The sequence below is a fragment of the Phyllobates terribilis genome, unplaced genomic scaffold (assembly GCF_046119375.1).
Source record: "Phyllobates terribilis strain yellow unplaced genomic scaffold, ASM4611937v1 Scaffold_1__5_contigs__length_1240528914, whole genome shotgun sequence".
Classification (NCBI taxonomy): Eukaryota; Metazoa; Chordata; class Amphibia; order Anura; family Dendrobatidae; genus Phyllobates; species Phyllobates terribilis.
In genome coordinates, this window is record NW_027362761.1 from 904,795,252 (window position 1) to 904,818,076 (window position 22,825).

At 45.8% G+C, this 22,825-nt stretch overlaps 1 protein-coding gene across 1 annotated transcript in view; it reads right to left on the reverse strand.

The window, feature by feature from the left end:
- TNIP3 (TNFAIP3 interacting protein 3) overlaps positions 1 to 22,825 on the reverse strand; it is a 177,963-nt gene that overhangs the window by 115,991 nt on the left and 39,147 nt on the right. Inside the window, exon 6 of the mRNA XM_073646146.1 lies at positions 1,845 to 1,970. Coding sequence (XP_073502247.1) covers positions 1,845 to 1,970 — 126 coding nt within the window. The remainder of the gene's footprint in view (positions 1 to 1,844; positions 1,971 to 22,825) is intronic.

Sequence of the window (22,825 nt, forward strand, 5' to 3'; positions counted from 1 at the left end):
CCCCTCCCCTTATCTCCACCCACAGGGACTCTACATTTTCATTAGATTCACATATATTCTCACGCAAGATGGGTTTTAAGGATGATTTTACATATAAACACACATCCCCCTCACTTGTTTGTATGGTCATTTCTGAACAGACTATAGCCCTGTAAATGAACTGCCCAGTCATGGCTCTTATCCAGCCATGTCTCAGATATCCCCACCATGTCATAATTATTTTCCAACAAAATTAATTCTAATTCCTCCATTTTGTTGGTGAGGCTTCTGGCATTAGTGTACATGCATTTTATGTATCTCTCTGTACCTCTATTCCTTCTTACTATATTGACTGTTCTAACTCCACCCTCAATTTCTTTATTTGTGCCCTGGTCACTATCTGCACTATCTTCCCCACCTATAAAATGAATACCCTCCCCCCAATCCCTAGTTTAAACACTCCTCCAACCTTCTAGCCATTTTCTCCCCCAGCACAGCTGCACCCTCCCCATTGAGGTGCAGCCCGTCCCTAGCGTAGAATCTGTAGCCAACTGAGAAGTCGGCCCAGTTCTCCAGGAACCCAAACCCCTCCTTCCTACACCAGTTCCTGAGCCATTTATTTATCTCCCTAATCTCCCGTTGCCTCTCTGGCGTGGCACGTGGTACAGGTAGTATTTCAGAGAATACCACCTTGGAGGTGCTTGCTTTAAGCTTGCAGCCTAATTCCCTGAAATCATCTTTAAGGACCTTTCACCTACCTCTAACTTTGTCATTTGTGCCAATGTGCACCATGACCGCTGGGTCCTCACCAGCCCCTGCCAGTAATCTGTCAACCCGATCAGCGATGTGCCGGACTCTGACAGATTTCTTCAGACTCTTTGACTCCTTAGATGATATTATTTACTATAGATTGTAGAATATTTAAAGTGTTTGCAATTTTACATTTTTCTGAAATCGTTACACAATTTTTAGGCACAGTTGTTCAAAGATTGGTGAATCTCTGACCATCTTTGCTTTTCAAATTCTGCCTCTTTAACATGCTATTTTTATACAATCACATGACTTAGCTGAAAATTAACCCTCCAGCAGCTTTTAATATCACTTTTCTAGCCTTTTGGAGAAGCTGAAAAAACAATGGCATAATAGTGTCTTATTCGGATGACTAGGATATTAGGTTACAAGCAATTGCTCATCTGGTCGGGTTGTAAAACCACAACATACAATGTGCTCTGTCACGAATACCAATGAATATTCCATAGAAAGAATCAGGATCCACGATAAAGGAATGCAGTTTATTGTCAACGCGTTTCAAAGTATAACAAACTTCTTCCTCAGGACAAACCACTTGTGGTTTGTTATACTTTGAAATGCTTTGACAATAAACCACATTCCCTTATCCTGATTCTTTCTCTGGAATATCCATTGGCATTAGTGGCAGCGCAGAAATTAACCCCTTTTTTCCCTTGCTATTGTTTTCCAGCCTTTTGTTATTCTTTTCCCAACTTTTTTTAGATATGTTGCTGCACTGAATTTCTAAATGAGTTAATTTTTTCAAAAGAAATGGAAAACGTTCTTTCAACTTGATTTGTCCTACAGTTAGTTCTGTTGTGAATAAAATATGACTGTAAGAGATTTCCAAATTATTGCATTCTTGTTTTCTTTACATTTTGCACTTTGGCCCAACTTTTCTTAAGAAATGGGTTTATAATACATTACAAATATAATGTACATTATGAATAGTATAATGATACATGTGTTTTTATGAAAAATGGTTAATAAATGACTGATAAATCCTAAAAAGACCAAGGCTGATAAGTCATGCACAGATTGCTGATATATTCTGTGTAAATACATACAGAAGATACCTTGTTAAGCCGCTTTATTTCACCTTCATAGTGGTCATTTGTTTCCCTGAGAAAATTATTTTGCTTTTTCAAGCTACAATTTTCTTCTTTTGCTTTGTGCAATTCCAGATTAAATTCTTCTTTTACCTGTTAAAAGAAAACATTTTGAGGAAAATTAAAGAAATCATTCTCTTGCCTAAACCATACCATCAGCCCAACAGTTGTGTCCATGTAGCAGTCAGTTACCAACTTCTGTAACAATACTAAGCTTTACACATTGCCCAATAGAGTATTATAAACCTGATTTTTCGAGGCATTACCATATACAAAGAATATAAAAGGGATCATAGGATTCCTGTATAGCAAACTGTTACACTAAACCATTAATGATAATTGTTTCTGCAAGTATCTGGTGAACAACATCTTTATTGACAATTGTTGTTCCCCCAGCTTTCAAAGAAAAAGCAGTTCTGTCAATGCATGTCAGCGGATAGCTTCAAAAGTTCACGTAAGCTGTATGTCCCTGTGCATGTGTGTGGTAAGGGCGCTGCGCATACGACCTAACGACATGCGTGCACAGTGACGTCCCATGCCTGGTCGCATCAGAAAGTGCCAGTCTAGCATAGAAAAATATGAGGTTTCAGGGTGTAGCAGCGGTAAGAAGAAGTCCCAGGGACCGAATGGGGGAGAGTAAGCAGCAGAGGTGCAGGTAAGGTGAATATTAGAGGGCCAACAAAAGGTTAAAAAAAACACTATGGCTCAGCAAAATGGTAGCCTTCCAGCTGAATTTGTGCAGAGCGAATTACGAAAAAAATACATATTCTAGAGAATACGGATTTTTCTAAAAGTAGAGTAGAATTCAATTCAACTTGAATAAATTCTCTGATCTCTACTCTAAAAAAAAGTGTTAAAAAATAAAACATGCTTTTTATTGTATGGCTTGGCCATTTTTTTAATAAATAAGTCTATTCATGTAAAGCTGCATGAACTGGTTCCAAACCAGTATCTATATATGTCCAATGCTACTGGGTGCATAGAGTGTGTGTGAACAGATGATAGAAAGTAATATAGTCTGATAAAAAAAGGTAGGAAAAGAAATGAGAAGAGTTACATTAGTGAGGTGTGCATTTAGGTCAAACTTAAAACTGTAGATGCTGGGAATTAATTGAATTGTCTGAAATCGTGCACTCCAGAGAACTGGTGCAGAACAAGATCAGTCTTGGACACTGGAGTGGGATTTTAATCATAGACATTAAGTGTGACAGAAGCTAATCAGTGTAACAGGCTATTTTTACACGGGGCAGAACATTTCAGCAGCGAATTTAGATGACAAATCTGTTGTATACCATAATACGTCTGTTAAAGCACTTTACAGCAATAGGCACGGCCCAAAACTCAGCTGTAGGTGGTGGTGCACATCCAAAAGATTACAGGGGCACTTGCTTTGTGGGAGAAATTCCAACCTTTATATATGAACAGCAGCTTTTAGTGACCTGGTACCTGCCGCTCTGGTCATGTGACCATGAGTCACTAAATCATAAAACAACATAACAAAGATGCCTGAATCTTACACTTATATTATGGCAAATACTGGAAAGGAGCCTATATGGTGCAACACCGTGGTGTCTACATATGTAAGGTGGGACATTTAGTGATGAGAGCGAGCACTAAAATGCTCGGATACTCGTTGCTCGGGTCGAGCAAATTGGAATACTCGGGTGCTCGGTCCGAGTAACGAGCCCAATGTAAGTCTATGGGAAACCCGAGCATTTTTCAGGCAGCTCCCCCCAGCGGTCTGCAGAGGGCCTAAAAATTACCCAAATCGATGGGAACAGTGCTCAAATGACATGGGGACAGCATGGGGAAGACCCCTGGAAGCATTTATGACCCCCAGGTCACTGCTGTCAACAATCTTGTCAGAGGTATTACGCCTGTTAGAACCCTCCTGTTAGTTTTTTTTCTATTTTGTGGTCACGTGACCTGTGGCCTATTTATTCCAGCTCCGCCCTTCTGGCTTTGCTGGACTTCAGTGTTACTTTGACTCTTAATCTAGCCAGGTGCTTTGTACCTATCTCTATAGTTTGCTTGGTCCTTGGACCTCTAAGTATTTTTGTCTGTTTGTCTTTTTGCTCCGCTACAACTTCTGCTAGGAGGTGTCCAATTTTGTCCCAGTCCTTAGTACTTTTAGGGACCCCTCCCTTATATCTATAGGTCTGCGTTCAGACTAGCTGAGGACGAAGGCGGGTCTGTTCACAAGGAACAGGTTTCCCGCTGCATCATAGGGAATCAGCTTAGTCCTATTGTAGGGACAGTTTCCTATCTTTCCTTAGTTCTTGTAGCAGATCATAACAGTAAGTCCAGCCCAAAATCAAAAGAAAAAATCCTAAGGAACGAGATCCGGAGATCAGCATGGTGTCTGTTCAGGAATTGGCTCAATGCCTGCAGGGATTGTCTCTTGTGGTGGCCGAGCTCCAGCAACACGTGAGTAGCTGTCCTGGAACGCATTTTGTTGAACCGAAGGTAGGACTGCCTGATTTTTTTTATGGTAAACAACAAGATTTTTTTTCCTTTAAAAATGCTTGTTTATTATATTTTCATTTGAGACCCAGGTCCTCTGGGAATGAATCACAGCGCATTGGGTTTATCATGTCACTTTTGCGCAAGGAACCACAGGGATGGGCCTTTTCTCTCCAACCTAATAATCAGTGTTTTAGTTCAGTGGAGGATTTTTTTTCTGCTATGGGGTTGTTGTATGACGATCCTGATCGAGTCTCTTCTGCTGAGACACAACTGAGACGTTTAAAGCAGGGGTCAGGTGATGTTGAAAATTATTGTACACACTTCAGAAGGTGATCTTCTGAAGTGAGATGGAATGATTCGGCGTTAAAATGTTTGTTTCTTGATGGTCTAAGTGGTAGGGTTAAGGATCTGCTGATTGCTTTCCCTGCACCTGGAAACTTGCAAGAATCAATGCAATTAGCTATACGGGTGGACAGGAGACTGCGTGGCAGGGTTAATCAGGAGAAAACTCCTGCTATGGCAGCTCCTAGTCATCAGAGGGTCTGCTCGGACGACGGAAAACCGATAGAGATTGGGGTGATGCCACTCCGCTCTCAGGAAAAAGACCGCAGGTTTTCCAAGGGATTGTGTTTTTACTGTGGTAAATCTGACCATTTTGTTAAGAACTGTGAGCTTCTGTTAAACAAGGAAAAAAAAAAGGTCAGTTACGCCTGGATTGCTTGTTTAAACTCTAAGGGAGTATTTCTTTCCGGGAGTACCTCATTGCAGGAGGAGTTGATTAAATTTCAGGTTTTTGTGGATTGTGGTTCTACACTGAATGTGATTGATAAAGGATTTTTGGAAAAACTTAAATTGGAACCTAAACCTTTCTCATCTCCTATTTCTGTGGTTGCTGTTGATAACACTCCTTTGAAATGCATTACTCACAAGGTTTTTGAATTTCCCCTCACTATTAATGGTATTCACCAAGAGAAGTTGGATTTAGTGGTATTAAATAATTTACCTTCTCCAGTAGTGTTAGGTTTGCCTTGGTTAAAACTGCACAATCCTTTACTGGACTGGTCTACTAATGAGATTAAATCTTGGAGTCCAAAGTGTTATGATAAATGTTGTAACGGTCGCATTGCTGCTGTGAAAAGAGGGGAATTACCTGTACCTATTCAGGATTTTTGGAAGGTTTTTTCAGAGGAGGAGTCGCAAATACTATCTCCTCATAGGGACTATGATTGCACCATTGAGTTTGTTCCTGGAGCTACTCTTCCCAAGAGTCGCTTATTTAATCTTACTATCCCTGAAAGAAAGGTCTTGGAGGAATACATACAGACGAGCTTGGCTGCTGGTCACATTAGACCTTCTAAGTCACCTGTAGCTGTTGGATTTTTTTTTGTAAAAAAAAAAGACGGCGGTTTACGTCCATGTCTGGACTTTCGCAAAATTAATAAAATTAAAGTACGCAATTCCTACCCACTGCCGTTAATTCCTGATTTGTTTAACCAGTTACTGGGGGCCAAGTGGTTCTCTAAAATTGATCTCCGGGGGGCATACAATTTGTTGTGAATGAAGGAGGGTGATGAACGGAAGACTGCTTTTAACACTCCGGTGGGTCATTTTGAGAATCTGGTAATGCCTTTTGGTCTTACCAATGCACCAGCATTTTTTCAGAACCTTATTAATGAAATCCTGAGACCTTTGATTGGTAAGAATGTGGTGGTGTATTTGGATGACATTTTGATTTATTCGTCAGATCTGGAGTCTCATTGGCAGAGCGTACGTGAGGTATTGCAGTTATTAAGTGACAATTCACTTTTTGCTAAGCTGGAGAAATGCGAGTTCGCTGCGCAGAGAATTAGTTTTTTGGGCTACATTATCTCCAGCGAGGGTTTCGAGATGGACCCGGTGAAGGTTCAGGCTGTACAGGAATGGCCTAGGCCTATTGGTTTAAAATCGATACAGAGATTTTTGGGTTTCGCCAATTATTCCAGAAAATTCATTAAGAATTTTTCTATAATTGTTAAGCCGCTGACCGATCTCACCAGGAAAGGTGCGAATACGGTCCAGTGGACTACTGAAGCCATTGAAGCTTTTGTGTATCTCAAGGAGAGGTTCAGTTCTGCTCCCATCCTTATGCAGCCTGATGAGACCAAGGCTTTTTTGGTCAAGGTTGATGCTTCTTCGGTGGGGGTCGGTGCGGTTTTGTCTCAGGAGAACAAGGATGGGGGTTCATCCCTGTGCTTTTTTTTCAAAAAAATGTTCTAAAACCGAACTTAATTACGATGTTGGTAATCGGGAATTGCTGGCTATCAAACTCGCATTTGAACATTGGCGTCATTTCTTGGAAGGTGCTAAATTTCCCATTCAGGTTTTCACTGATCATAAGAATCTGATCTATCTAGATGCTGCCAAGCGCTTGAATGCCCATCAGGCTAGGTGGGCATTGTTTTTTTCGCGGTTTAATTTTTCTGTTACTTACATCCCGGGTACTAAGAATGTTAAAGCTGATGCTTTATCTCGCAGTTTTTCTCCCATGGTTGGTACCGAGGAGGAGGAGAGCATTTTACAGGAAGGGGTTGTGATAGCAGCATTGGACTCCGTTTTGGAAGATGGGATTCTGAAACCCCAGGAGGATGCCCCATCTAACACTCCCCATGGGAGGTTGTTTGTACCTAGAACCTTTAGGAGAGAGTTGTTTGTGGAGTATCATGAGTCTCGGTTGGCAGGTCATCCAGGAATTTCTGAGACTAAGAGACTGGTAGGTCGCAGTTTTTGGTGGCCTGGGTGGCAGAAGGAAGTCATTAAATGGGTGCGTCAATGTACTTTGTGTGCCAGGTCAAAGGCATCACATACTCCTGCTGCGGGGTTGCTTTGCCCTCTGGAGGTTCCTAGTGCATCTTGGACGTATCTTGCAATGGATTTTATTACTGACCTTCCTGTGTCCGAGGGTTTCACTGTCATCTGGGTGGTCGTGGACCGTTTTAGCAAGATGTGTCACTTGGTTCCTTTCATTAAACTACCCTGCGCTAAGACACTCGCTAAGGCATTTGTCAAGGAAATTGTCAGACTCCATGGCGTTCCCACCGACATTGTTTCTGATAGGGGACCTCAGTTTGTGGCTCGTTTTTAGCGTGCCTTTTGTGACAGGTTGGGAGTCCATTTGTCATTTTCATCTGGGTATCATCCTGAGTCTAATGGACAGACAGAGAGAAAGAACCAGGATGTTGAGCAATTTTTGCGTTGTTTTTTGGCAGACAATCAAGATGGGAGGTCTGAGTTTCTGCCACTTGCTGAATTTGCTCTTAACAACCATACATCCTCTTCTGCTGGGTGTTCTCCATTTTTTTGTTGTACTGGGAGACATCCGTCGTTTGGTTCGTTCTCCAATTTGGTGTCGGCTGTGCCGGAGGAGGACAATTTTTCCGGTGATTTGGAGAGAGTTTGGACTGAGGTACATTGTAACCTTCAAGAGGCTAACAAAAAGTCTAAGAAGTATTTTAACAGGAAACGTCAAGAGGTTTTGTTTGCTGTTGGTGACATGGTTTGGTTGTCCTCAAAGAATCTGCAGTTGAGGATTCCTTCTAAGAAATTGGGTCCGAAGTTTGTGGGACCATTTAAGGTGCTTCAGGTGGTTAACCAGTCTGCTGTTAGGTTGGAGGTTCCCTCCTCCTGGAAGATTAATCAGGTGTTTCATGTTTCCTTGTTGAAAAAAGCTGATGTATCGGATAGGGAAGCCACTGTCACAGTTCCTTCGGTGGTGGAAGACGGTGAATATGAAATTTCTCGTATCCTGAATTCCAGAAGGCATAGAGGGAGATTGCAGTATCACGTCGCTTGGAATGGTTTCGGTCCTGAGGATAACTCCTGGGTAAGGGCAGATGATGTCTCTGCTCCTAGACTTATCAGAGCGTTTCACAGGAGGTTTCCTGATAGGCCTGGGCCTGGAGGATCCGGATGATCCTCATAGAAGAGGGGGTACTGTTAGAACCCTCCTGTTAGTTTTTTTTTCTATTTTGTGGTCACGTGACCTGCGGCCTATTTATTCCAGCTCCGCCCTTCTGACTTTGCTGGACTTCAGTGTTACTTTGACTCTTAATCTAGCCAGGTGCTTTGCACCTATCTTTATAGTTTGCTTGGTCCTTGGACCTCTAAGTATTTTTGTCTGTTTGTCTTTTTGCTCCACTACAACTTCTGCTAGGAGGTGTCCAATTTTGTCCCAGTCCTTAGTACTTTTAGGGACCCCTCCCCTATATCTATAGGTCTGCGTTCAGACTAGCTGAGGACGAAGGCGGGTCTGTTCACAAGGAACAGGTTGCCCGCTACATCGTAGGGAATCAGCTTAGTCGTATTGTAGGGACAGTTTCCTATCTTTCCTTATTTCTTGTAGCAGATCATAGCAACGCCACTTTTATGGACACACAATAAAACATACAAAAACAAAACCAAAATGGATTTTCCTGGGAAATATGTTAAGGAACATCCTTTCCAGGGTAATGACTTGTATATAAGACAAAATAAATGACCAAAAACAAAAATACTCCTCCACACCCTGGGTTATGTTCACACGTTTCGTTTTTGCACTTTTGCGTTGCAATCAACCGTGAAAAATTAATTCACCGGGAAATGTCATTTTTACATTTTACAACCTTATCTGGCCATGTGGTATGTGAGACATCATCAGACACATCCTGTTTCATTTATGAAGGAGGGACTCTGAAAGTCACAAACACTATTTTTATAGCTTTACTATTGTTAATGGGCCAGCAGTCGGCTATTCTTTGTTGTTCCCATTATTAGAGAGTGGGTCTCCTATACTGTTATTGCGTATGCTGTGACTGCAAGAGCTGCCAAAAATTTGGACGCACCCCAATACCTCTTTGAAGAGACATAGAGGAGGGTCTCAGTAAAAAAATGTTCCCATTAGAAAGGAGTGGGTCTCCTATAGTGGTGATGCCCATGCAGAGATTGCAATGGCTGCCAAAATTTAGGAAGAACCCTACTAACAATTTAAAGACACATAGAGCTGGGCCTCAGTAACGATATGTTCCCATTAATAATAATAATAATAATAATAATAATAATTTTTATTTATATAGCGCCAACAAATTCCGCAGCACTTTACAATTAAGGGGGGACATGTACAGACAATAAATTCAATACAATTTAAGACAGTTTAAACTGTTACATTAGGAGTGAGGTCCCTGCTCGCAAGCTTACAATCTACAAGGAAATGGGGGGACACAATAGGTGAAAAGTGCTTGTTATTTCAGGTCTGGCAATTATAATAAATAGAGATTTTCATATAAAGCTGTATGATCCGGTAATCAGCCAGTATGTTTAAGTGCAATACTCAAGTACCGAGTGCAGTTATCTTGTGCATGGAGGGTGTGGAGACAGATGAAGAGTAGGGAACAGATTCTGAATAATATTTAGAAGGTGGGAACAGGGGAAAGTTAATTTACTGAGTAGTTAAGGTGGTAGGCTTGTTTAAAGAGATGGGTTTTTAAAGCGCGCTTGAAGACATTGATGGCTAGGCATCAGTCGGATCGCCTGAGTTAGTGCATTCCAGAGATCTGGCGCAGCAAGAGAGAAGTCTTGGAGACGGAGATGCGAGGTTCGGATTATGGAGGATGTTAGTCTTAGGTCATTTGTAGAACAGAGGGCTCGTGTAGGGCGATAGACAGAGATGAGAGAGGAGATATAAGGTGGTGCAGAACTGTGGAGAGCTTTGTGGGTGAGAGCGATGAGTTTATATTGGACCCTGAGGCGGATGGGCAATCAGTGTAATGACTGGCACAAAATGGAGGCATCGGTGAAGCGGCTGGACAGAAATACGACCCTGGCTGCTGCATTCAGGATGGATCGGAGAGGAGAAAGTTTGATAAGAGGGAGACCGATCAGAAGAGTTGCAGTAGTCCAGACGAGAGTGAATAAGAGCAACAGTAAGAGTTTTTTCAGTTTCAAAGGTGAGAAAAGGTCGGATTCTGGATATGTTTTTTAAGATCCAGGTGACAAGAGCGAGTGAGTGATCAGATATGGGGGGTAAAGGAAAGGTTAGTGTCGAATATGACCCCAAGGCAGCGGGCGTGCTGCTTGGGAGTTATGGTTGAACCCTCCAAGGTAATTTCGATGTTAGGTAGAGTTGGGTTAGTAGAGGGGAGAAACACAAGAAGTTCAGTTTTAGAGAGATTCAGTTTAAGATAAAGGGAGGACATTAGAAAGGAGAGCATCTGCTATACAGTTATAGGGTATGCAGTGAGTCCAACAGCTGCCAAAATTTTGGAAAAACCCTACTAACAATTTAAAGACACATAGAGCTGGGCCACAGTAACGACATGTTCCCATTAGAAAGGAGAGGGTCTGCTATCCACTTATAGGGTATGCAGTGAGTCCAACAGCTGCCAAAATTTGGGAAAAACCCTGCTAACAATTTAAAGACACATAGAGCTGGACCACAGTAACGACATGTTCCCATTAAAAAGGAGTGGGTCTCTCATACTGTTCTTGCATATGCAGTGACTGAAACGACTGCCAAAAATTTGGAGGAACTCCAATGCCCCTTGCAACAGACATAGAGGTCGGAGGGCCTCCTGAAAAAATGCTCCCTTTATTAGAAAGTGGGTCTCCCATACTGTTTGCCTATGCAGTGAATGCATTGGCTGCCAAAAATTTGGAGGAACTCCAATGCCCCTTGCAAGAGACGTAGAGGTCTGAGGGCCTCCTGAAAAAAATGCTCCCATTATAAGGAAGTGGGGTCTCCCATACTGTTTGCCTATGCAGTGATTGCAAAGGTTGCCAAAAATTTGGAGGAACTCCAATGCCCCTGGCAAAAGACGTAGATATGGTGATATGGTAGATATGGTGGTGATATGGTTGTGGAGGATAAGCATGAGGAGAAGGAGGATGACAAGAGCAAATAGACAAAATCAGGAAGCGTATATGTTTGGGTGTGAAGACAGAGGTGCATGGGAATAGAGTTAGACCTCCCAAAAAAAAGACACTGTATTTGAGTTTATGTTATGCTGCTATCATTCGATGGTGTTGAGAAGTCTGGCCTAATCCAGGCCTTGTTCATTTTTATAAGAATCAGCCTGTCAGCATTTTCAGTTGACAGGTGGATGCGCCTATCGGTTAAAATTTCACCAGCGGCACTAAAAACCCGCTCTGACAAAACACTAGTGGCAGGGCAGGTCAGGACATATAAGGCATAGAGAGCCAGGTCATGCCACGTGTTCAGCTTGGATAGCCAATAATTATAAGGCACAGAGGAATCACGGAGGATGTTGGTACGGTCGGCAAGATACTCCTTCAGCATCTTCCGAAACTTGTCCCTCCTTGTGAGATTACCCCATGCAACAGGGCCTCTTCGATGGGAAGGTCTGGGAAAACTGTCCCAGAACTTTGACAGTGTTCCCCTGCCTCTGCTGGATTGGATTTGTGTCTCTCTCGCCTGTACTCCTTGGTTGTCCAATGAACTGTGACCTCTACTGACAGCGTTTTCAGATGGAATTTTTTTTAATAATTCCACAACAAGGGCCTTATTGTACTGCCCCATTTTATTAGGCCTGTCTGGCACGGGGATAAGAGACAGAAAGTTCTCCTTATAGCATGACTCTAGAAGTGTCACCAACCAGTAATGACTGTCACCCAAAATGTGGACAACGCGAGGGTCATGGGAAAGGCAGCGTAACATAAACTCAGCCATGTATGCCAGACTGCAAATAGGCAAGACTTCCGTGTCCTCAACAAGAGTACGACTGACCATGCTCTCCTCCTTATCCTCCTCCCTGACCTCAGGCCATCCACGCTGAACAGATGGTATGACAGTTGTGCAGGTAGTACCGTGTATAGCGAAGGAAACTAGCTCCTGTTCTTCATCCTCCTAATTGTCACCCAATCCACGTTGGGATAAGATGAGGCTGGGCTGTGTGGAATCACCCTGTATGGTTCCTTGCTCCATCTCATCGTGCTCCGCCTGCAATGCATCCTCTTTAATTGTGAGCAGAGAGCGTTTCAGAAGACAGAGAAGCGGGATGGTGATGCTAATTATGGCGTCATTGCCGCTCACCATCTTGGTGGTGTCCTCAAAGTTTTGGAGGATGGTACATATGTCTGACATCCATGTCCACTCCTGAGGTCTTATGTGTGGAGTCTGACCTGAATAACGACGGCCTTGTTGATGCTGGTAGTCAACAACTGCCCTCTTCTGCTCACAAATCCTTCCCAACATCTGCAATGTAGAGTTCCGACGCGTGGGGACATTGCACACCAGTCGGTGAGCTGTAAGCTGTAAACGCTGCTGATGCATAGGAAAGGCGGCGGAAGCTGTAGCATACTTTCTAAAATGGGCACACAGGTGACGTGAATTGGCAAGCAGAACTGGCAGATTCGGGTAGGTTTTGAGAAACCGCTGAACCACGAGGTTAATTACATGGGCCAGGCATGGTACGTGTTTAAGCTTGCCTCGCTTCAGAGGCGCCACCAGGTTCCGGCCATTGTCACACATGACCATGCCTAGCTGTAGGGTCAGCCGTGTCAGCCACAGATATGCCTGCTCTTTCAAAGTTGTCCACAACAGTTCAGCATTCAGCGATTTGTCACCTAAGTATATTAGCTTCAGCACAGCCTGTTGCCGCTTGGCCGAGGCAGTGCTGCATTACTTCCAGCTTGTGACTGATGTGGTGATTTCGGAGATGAAGACTGAAGAGGAGGAGGTGCAGGAGCTGTAGAATGTGGGGGCAACCCTGATTGACCAAAGGCCCGCAAACCTCGGATTCGAGAGGACGTGTTCCGCCCCAACGTCTGACTGGGTCCCGGCTTCCACTATATTAGCCCAATGTGCCGTTTTCAGATGGAAATTTTTTTTAATAATTCCACAACAAGGGCCTTATTGTACTGCCCCATTTTATTAGGCCTGTCCGGCACGGGAATAGGAGACAGAAAGTTCTCCTTGTAGCATGACTCTAGAAGTGTCACCAACCAGTAATGACTGTCACCCAAAATGTGGACAACTCGAGGGTGATGGGAAAGGCAGCGTAACATAAACTCAGCCATGTATGTCAGACTGCAAATACGCAAGACTTCCGTGTCCTCAACAAGAGTATGACTGACCATGCTCTCCTCCTCCTCCTCGCTGTCCTCAGGCTATCCACGCTGAACAGATGGTATGACAGTTGTGCAGGTAGTACCGTCTATAGCGAAGGAAACTAGCTCCTGTTCTTCCTCCTCCTCATTGTCACCCAATCCACGTTGGGATAAGATGAGGCTGGGCTGTGTGGAATCACCCTGTATGGTTCCTTGCTCCATCTCATCGTGCTCCGCCTGCAATGCATCCTCTTTAATTGTGAGCAGAGAGCATTTCAGAAGACAGAGAAGCAGGATGGTGATGCTAATTATGGCGTCATCGCCGCTCACCATCTTGGTGGTGTCCTCAAAGTTTTGGAGGATGGTACATATGTCTGACATCCATGTCCATTCCTGAGGTCTTATGTGTGAAGTCTGACCTGAATAACGACGGCCTTGTTGATGCTGGTAGTCAACAACTGCCCTCTTCTGCTCACAAATCCTTCCCAACATCTGCAATGTAGAGTTCCGACGCGTCGGGACATTGCACACCAGTCGGTGAGCTGTAAGCTGTAAACGCTGCTGAAGCATAGGAAAGGCGGCGGAAGCTGTAGCATACTTTCTAAAATGGGCACACAGGTGACGTGAATTGGCAAGCAGATCTGGCAGATTCAGGTAGGTTTTGAGAAACTGCTGAACCACGAGGTTAAGTACATGGGCCAGGCATGGTACGTGTTTAAGCTTGCCTCGCTTCAGAGGCACCACCAGGTTCCGGCCATTGTCACACATGACCATGCCTGGCTGTAGGGTCAGCCGTGTCAGCCACAGATATGCCTGCTCTTTCAAAGTTGTCCACAACAGTTCAGCATTCAGCGATTTGTCACCTAAGTATATTAGCTTCAGCACAGCCTGTTGCCGCTTGGCCGAGGCAGTGCTGCATTACTTCCAGCTTGTGACTGATGTGGTGATTTCGGAGATGAAGACTGAAGAGGACGAGGTGCAGGAGCTGTAGAATGTGGTGGCAACCCTGATTGACCAAAGGCCCGCAAACCTCGGATTCGGGAGGACGTGTTCCGCCCCAACGTCTGACTGGGTCCTGGCTTCCACTATATTAGCCCAATGTGCCGTTTTCAGATGGAAATTTTTTTTAATAATTCCACAACAAGGGCCTTATTGTACTGCCCCATTTTATTGGTTCTGTCCGGCACGGGAATAAGAGACAGAAAGTTCTCCTTGTAGCATGACTCTAGAAGTGTCACCAACCAGTAATGACTGTCACCCAAAATGTGGACAACGCGAGGGTGATGGGAAAGGCAGCGTAACATAAACTCAGCCATGTATGCCAGACTGCAAATAAGCAAGACTTCCGTGTCCTCAACAAGAGTACGACTGACCGTGCTCTCCTCCTCCTCCTCCTCCCTGTCCTCAGGCTATCCACGCTGAACCGATGGTATGACAGTTGTGCAGGTAGTACCGTCTATAGCGAAGGAAACTAGCTCCTGTTCTTCCTCCTCCTCATTTTCACCCAATCCACGTTGGGATAAGATGAGGCTGGGCTGTGTGGAATCACCCTGTATGGTTCCTTGCTCCATCTCATCGTGCTCCGCCTGCAATGCATCCTCTTTAATTGTGAGCAGAGAGCGTTTCAGAAGACAGAGAAGCGGGATGGTGATGCTAATTATGGCGTCATCGCCGCTCACCATCTTGGTGGAGTCCTCATAGTTTTGGAGGATGGTACATATGTCTGACATCCATGTCCACTCCTGAGGTCTTATGTGTGGAGTCTGACCTGAATAACGATGGCCTTGTTGATGCTGGTAGTCAACAACTGCCCTCTTCTGCTCACAAATCCTTCCCAACATCTGCAATGTAGAGTTCCGACGCGTGGGGACATTGCACACCAGTCGGTGAGCTGTAAGCTGTAAACGCTGCTGAAGCATAGGAAAGGCGGCGGAAGCTGTAGCATACTTTCTAAAATGGGCACACAGGTGACGTGAATTGGCAAGCAGATCTGGCAGATTCGGGTAGGTTTTGAGAAACCGCTGAACCACGAGGTTAAGTACATGGGCCAGGCATGGTACGTGTTTAAGCTTGCCTCGCTTCAGAGGCGCCACCAGGTTCCGGCCATTGTCACAAATGACCATGCCTGGCTGTAGGGTCAGCCGTGTCAGCCACAGATATGCCTGCTCTTTCAAAGTTGTCCACAACTCTTCAGCATTCAGCGATTTGTCACCTAAGTATATTAGCTTCAGCACAGCCTGTTGCCGCTTTGGCCGAGGCAGTGCTGCATTACTTCCAGCTTGTGACTGATGTGGTGATTTCGGAGATGAAGACTGAAGAGGAGGAGGTGCAGGAGCTGTAGAATGTGGGGGCAATCCTGATTGACCAAAGGCCCGCAAACCTCAGATTCGGGAGGACGTGTTCCGCCCCAATGTCTGACTGGGTCCCGGCTTCCACTATATTAACCCAATGTCCCGTCAGCGAGATGCATCATCCCTGCCCACGAGCACTAGTCCACGTGTCCGTGGTTAGGTGGACCTTCTCAGTAACTGCATTGCTGAGGGCACGGCTTATGTTGTGGGACACATGTTCGTGTAATGCGGGGATGGTGCACCGAAAGAAATAGTGGCGGCTGGGGACCGAGTACCGAGGGACGGCCGCCGCTATCAGGTTGCGGAAAGCTTCCATCTCCACGAGCCTAAAAAGCAACATTTAGAGCGAAAGCATTTGCAAAATGTGTGAATTTAGTAGTGTGGCATGTGGGGCATTGGCTTCTTATTTGCGCTTGCGTTCCAAGGACTGGGGTAGGGACAACTGAACGCTGCGCTGGGACAACGACGTAGACGTGCTTGCTGATGGTGCTAGTTGAGAGTGTGCAATGACAAGTGCAGGGCGGGAGACATCTTGGCATGCGCCATGGACAGGGGATTGGCGTGCACACACAACAGCGGAAGAAGCAGTGGTGTCACCCGCAGACACTGTTTCTGGACCCTTGGGTTCGGCCCACTTACTCTGTTGCTTTGATGCCATGTGCCTGATCGTGCTGGTGTTGGTCAGGCTGGTAGTTTTGCTACTCCTGCTAATGCTGGCCTGGCAGGTGGTGCAAATAGCCTTTTTGGGGTTATCGGCACAGTCTTTAAAAAACAACCAGACTCGGGAAGACCTAACAGTTGTACTGTTGGCGTTATGGGAAATGGTTTCCCGCTTTGTGGCTGCGGCCACCACACTGCTTCTTCCTGCCTGTTGTTGTGCTACGCCTCCCTCCCCCTGTGTGCTGCTGTTCTCGCTCTGCATGTCCTCCTGCCAGGTATGGTCAGTTACTATATCATCCACCACGTCATCTTCCACTTCAGCAACCTGGTCCTCCTCCTGACTTTCTGGCAATTGTGTCTCATCATCATCCACCTCTTGTGACAGTTTCCCACCATTGCCTTCATGTGACCGTGGCTGCTCCAATATTTGGTCATCACTACACGCGTTCTCCTCTTGACTCGCTTAAAGCTGGTTGGGTGAGAGGCCCGAATCTACAAATGGAAAAGTGAACAGCTCTTCTGAGTGTCCAAGGGTGGGATCAGTTGTCTCCGGGCACTCGGCATGGTAGGAAGGAGGATCAAGGTGAGGATTATGTGGTCCAGACTCACGGCCACTGAGACTTGACCGTGTGGAAGACAGGGTGGTGGTGGTGGTGGCAAAGTGACTGGAAGCATTATCTGCTATGCAACCAACAACCTTTTGACATTGTTCTGGGTTCAATAGTGGTGTGCTGTGGTCCCCTAGTAATTGGGACAGGAAGGTCGAGCGACAAGATATGGGTGTTTGTTGTGGCACAATTTCAGTTTACCCACGGCCACGTCCTCAGCCTTTGGATGCACCATCACCATCAGGTCCACTTCTCAGCCCTTGCCACGCACCTTGCCCATTTTAAATGGAGGACAATACTTTCATCGTTCATGAGAAATGGCTGATTTTGGAACGCAGTTATATGTGATACGTCTGAAAGAGCACCACAATTTTAAATAGCAGGCCTGTAATTTACTAATACTATTCTTCACAGAGACCTAGTGTGAATAGCTTGATGGACACACTGCAGCAAAATGAAAGGCAGAAATGACTGATTTTGGAACGCTGTGATATGTCTGACAGAGAACCACAGTTTTAAATAGCAGGCCTGTAATTTATTAATACTATTCTTCAGAGAGACCTAGTGTGAATAGTTTGACCAAGAAAACTGCAACGAAATGGAAGGCAGAAATGGCTGATTTTGGAACACTGTTATAGGTGATATGTTTAACAGAGAACCACGGTTTTAAATAGCAGGCCTGTAATTTACTAATTGTTTTCTTCAAAGAGACCTAGTGTGAATAGCTTGACCGACACATTGCAACAGAATGGAAAGGAGGCAATTATTTTCCACGTTCAGTTCAAATTTCTGTATTTTTATCACTGAAATATGGAACAGATCTGGCTGTATTCTACAGTGCTAACAAGCAAATAGAGCAGAAAATGGTGTGCTCTGGACTGCTTTTTAAGCAAATAACCAGGATTAAGATAAAAAAAGAATTTGCCCTGGCTCCTGATATATGGGGCTATGTCTACAAATATATGTAAGAACAGCAGCAGCAGACAGAACGTTCAAAGGATCCTCTTGTGCTGTAGCATGCACTGCAGTCTGCCACATACACTGCCTGCCTGCTTAACTCCTGCTATCACCACTGAATATAGAGTACAGACCAAAAGTTTGGACACACCTTCTCATTTAAAGATTTTTCTGTATTTTCATGACTATGAAAATTGTACATTCACACTGAAGGCATCAAAACTATGAATTAACACATGTGGAATTATATACTTAACAAAAATGTGTGAAACAACTGAAAATATGTCTTATAGTCTAGGTTCTTCAAAGTAGCCACCTTTTGCTTTGATGACTGCTTTGCACACTCTTGGCATTCTCTTGATGAGCTTCAAGAGGTAGTCACCGGAAATGGTTTTCACTTCACAGGTGTGCCCTGAATAGACTGTTAGAATTTGTATTATGGCAAGAAAAAAGCAGCTAAGTAAAGAAAAACGAGTGGCCATCATTACTTTAAGAAATGAAGGTCAGTCAGTCCGAAAAATTGGGAAAATTCTGAAAGTGTCCCCAAGTGCAGTTGCAAAAACCATCAAGTGCTACAAAGAAACTGGCTCACATGAGGACCGCCCCAGGAAAGGAAGACCAAGAGTCACCTCTGCTTCTGAGGATAAGTTTATCCGAGTCACCAGCCTCAGAAATCGCAGGCTAACAGCAGCTCAGATTAGATACCAGGTCAATGCCACACAGAGTTCTAGCAGCAGACACATCTCTTCAACAACTATTAAGAAGAGACTTTGTGCAGCAGGCCTTCATGGTAAAATAGCTGCTAGGAAACCACTGCTAAGGAAAGGCAACAAGCCGAAGAGACTTATTTGGGCTAAAGGACACAAGGAATGGACATTAGACCAGTGGAAATCTGTACTTTGGTCTGATGAGTCCAAATTTGAGATCTTTGGTTCCAACCACTGTGTCTTTGTGCGACGCAGAAAAGGTGAACGGATGGACTCTACATGCCTGGTTCCCACCATGAAGCATGGAGGAGGAGGTGTAATGGTGTGGGGGTGCTTTGCTGGTGACACTGTTGGGGATTTATTCAAAATTGAAGGCATACTGAACCAGCATGGCTACCACAGCATCTTGCAGCGGCATGCTATTCCATCCGGTTTGCGTTTATTTGGACCATCATTTATTTTTCATCAGGACAATGACCCCAAACACACCTCCAGGCTGTGTAAGGGCTATTTGACCAAGAAGGGGAGTGAATGGGGTGCTACGCCAGATGAGCTGGTCTCCACAGTCACCAGACCTGAACCCAATCGAGATGGTTTGGGGTGAGCTGGACCGCAGAGTGAAGGCAAAAGGGCCAACAAGTGCTAAGCATCTCTGGGAACTCCTTCAAGATTGTTGGAAGACCATTTCCGGTGACTACCTTTTGAAGCTCATCAAGAGAATGCCAAGAGTGTGCAAAGCAGTCATCAATGCAAAAGGTGGCTACTTTGAAGAACCTAGAATATAAAACATATTTTCAGCTGTTTCACACTTTTTTGTTAAGTATATAATTCCACATGTGTTAATTCATAGTTTTGATGCCTTCAGTGTGAATGTACAATTTTCATAGTCAAGAAAATACAGAAAAATCTTTAAATGAGAAGGTGTGTCCAAACTTTTGGTCTGTACTCTATGTAGCTGGATTAGTCCTCAGAAGGACTGTTAGTTCAGATGGATATATATATATATATATATACATATGTTGCAAAATACCTATACTAACTATAAACAAGCAAATCTCTCCCTGATTCGGCAGCAACTCTCTAGCTACTCTACTTGTTTCCGGGATAGACTGTGACAAGCATAGCGGCGCCAGGTCTTATATAGACCTGATGATGCTGTGCGGCCAGCCATTCACTGTGATGCACACAACCAACATGGCTACGGCATTACAGTGCGTGGCAAGCAATCCCTGCATGTTAATTGGCTCTCTAAAGAGCACCAAACATGCAGGGCGGAGACCCGAGTTCCCGCCCAAGCAACCCGGAAACACTCGCCGAGCTTGTCGAGCACCGTGATGCTCGGGCGAGCACGTTTGCTCAACACTGGTGACATTCGATCGAGTCTTCATATCGAATGCTTACATTACATATTAAAGGTAAAAGTACTTGCATGGTATACAAGTACATCATTACCTTCAAAGACAAGTGTGAAAACCCATATACAGTGGTGCTCAAAAGTTTACATACCCCAGCAGAATTTTTCCTTTTTTGGCCTTGTTTCAGAGAATATGAATGATAACAAAAAATACTTTTTCTCCACTCATGGTTATTGGTTGGGTGAAGCCATTTATTGTCAAACTGTAACATACCTGGCGGCGTCCTTGCATAGTGGTCCATCTCCCACTGTGCAAGAGCGTGCACTTGATTTTCAGTCCAGACTACCACTCTGGCTTTCCTCCATGCTGTCTGTTTGCCTCTGTTTCTTCTGCTTAAGGGCGGCGCCCGATCACTTCCTGCTTCTTGTAGCTGCTGCGGGCACACTACTTGTGCGTCCTCAGCCTATTGCTGTCTGTCACCTGGTATTTAACCCAGCTCTTTCCTGGAATCCTTGCCTGAGCATCTTGTGCTGTCAGTTGGCCTTTGGTCGCTGACGTGCCAGGTCCTTTCCTTTTCCCTGCCTTCGGTATCAGTTCCCGTGTCTGAACTGTGTCCTGTCTGTGCACTCTAGCCAGCTACATGTCTGAACACGCTCTTAGCCTGTTCATCCTGCCTTCTAGGGGCTGCATACCTGGATCTGTTTCTGTGTTTGTTTGCCTGTCTGTCCGCCTTCCTTAGGCTGTATTTCTAGGCCAATCTGAACATGCTCCTTCCCTGTTCATCCCGCCTCTCTGGGGGCCGCATACCCAGACTCGCTCCTGTCTCTCGCTGCAGTGTCGGTTTCTGTCTGAACACTCAGTTCCTGTCTGAACACTCTCCTACATTTTACCTGTTTTGTTTATATGTCCGTCCCTTCCCTTTTTCTGCAGAGTCTGAACCTGCTCCTAACTCCTACTCGTAGTCACTGTACTTTCGTTTGTGAGTTTAGTGTCCACTCGCTACTTCATTGCAAGTATCTAGTGTGCATCTAGTTCTGCCTTTCCCTTCCTGTCTGTTCCGTGTGAACAGAGCCCTGTCCGCTCTACTCCGCCTTGCTCACCGCTCCTGCGGTTTCCACTCTGCTCCGCCTTGCTCACCGCTCCTGCGGTTTCCGCTCTGCTCCGCCTTGCTCACCGCTCCTGCGGTTTCCGCTCTGCTCCGCCTTGCTCACCGCCCCTGCGGTTTCCGCTCTGCTCCGCCTTGCCCACCGCTCCTGCGGTTTCCGCTCTGCTCCGCCTTGCTCACCGCTCCTGCGGTTTCCGCTCTGCTCCGCCTTGCTCACCGCTCCTGTGGTTTCCGCTCTGCTCCGCCTTGCTCACCGCTCCTGCGGTTTCCGCTCTGCTCTTGCCCGCTGCTCCGGGCGGTCTCACCCTGCTGTGTTTGTCCACCGCATCTGCGGTTCTGTTCTGGAAGTCCCAGTCTGCACTGGGTCCTATCCTCTCTGTGCTCCAGCCTGCCGTGCCTGCCAGTACCTCCCTGTCTGCATACCAGTCGTGCTTACCAGCATCCACCTGCCTGCATTCCGGCCGTACCTGCCAGCACCTCTCCGCCTGCATACCAGTCGTGCTTACAAGCGTCCACCCGTCTGCATACCAGCCGTGTCTGCCTATACCCCCAGTCTGTGTTCCAGCCTTACCTTCCAGTTCCTGTATTCCCCGGTGTGGGCCAACAGCTGTGTCCGGAGTCTGACCTGGAGTAGACCCTGGTTCCTCTGCTCGGTTCCTCCCTGGTGCACTGGCGTCGTATGCCTTCGTGCGACCTTGGTCGGATCGGGCAGATACTTAGTTACGCCCCTCCAGGCACTCTCCGGTTCATGGTCCAGTGGAACTACTAAACACGCACATGCCAGTCAGTCCGGGCGTGGGCATTACAGCATGCTCAGGCCATGTTTCCCGTTGAGCCCCACGGCCTTCGCTCTCTGAGACGTTTTCCAGCGAATATGTGCATCTTGAAGAAATTTTTTTTTTTTGCTACCAGCTGAGTTCCAGGCGAATTACGCACCCGTCCAGATGGATCTATCTGCACTCGTTCCTGCGGATCCGCCACGGTACTATGGGGATCCAAGTCTGAGTCGTGCATTTGTGGAGCAATGCTTGCTGCACTTCAAGTTCTGCCCTCTTTATTTTCCCACCGATCGGGTTAAGGTGGGATTCATGATGTCTTACCTAGAGGATGATGCCTTGAAATGGATCACCCCCCTATGGGACACACAGGATCCTATCGTCCTGGACCTGCAGGCCTTCCTGGTGGCCTTTCTAATGGTCTTCGATGACCCGAACCCGGAAGCCCCTGCTGAAGCTTCACTTCCCAATATCCCGGAGCAGCCCCGATGGGTAATGTGTGTGGGTAGCGCACTAGTCCTCCTGCCCGAAGAGACTACTGCCCCCCCAGAATCCACACAGGATGACTACGCTCTCCAGAATACTTCTCCCAACCTCAAGAGGCAGTCCAGACGTGCTAGGCATAGAGGCAAGCAGTCACGCCAGGGTCTGTCCTCCCAAAGACCTCCTGACCACAACCTTGAAGTCCCTGCTGAAGCTTCACTTCCCAGTATCCCGGAGCAGCCCCGACGGGTAATGTGCGTGGGTAGTGCACCAGTTCTCCTGTCCGAAGAGACTGCTGCCCACCCAGAATCCGCACAGGAGGACTTCCTGCACCCGGTATCTGATACTTCATCCACTTTAATCGGTGAGCCTGTCCAAGGGTACTCCGAAGCAGTGATTACCTCC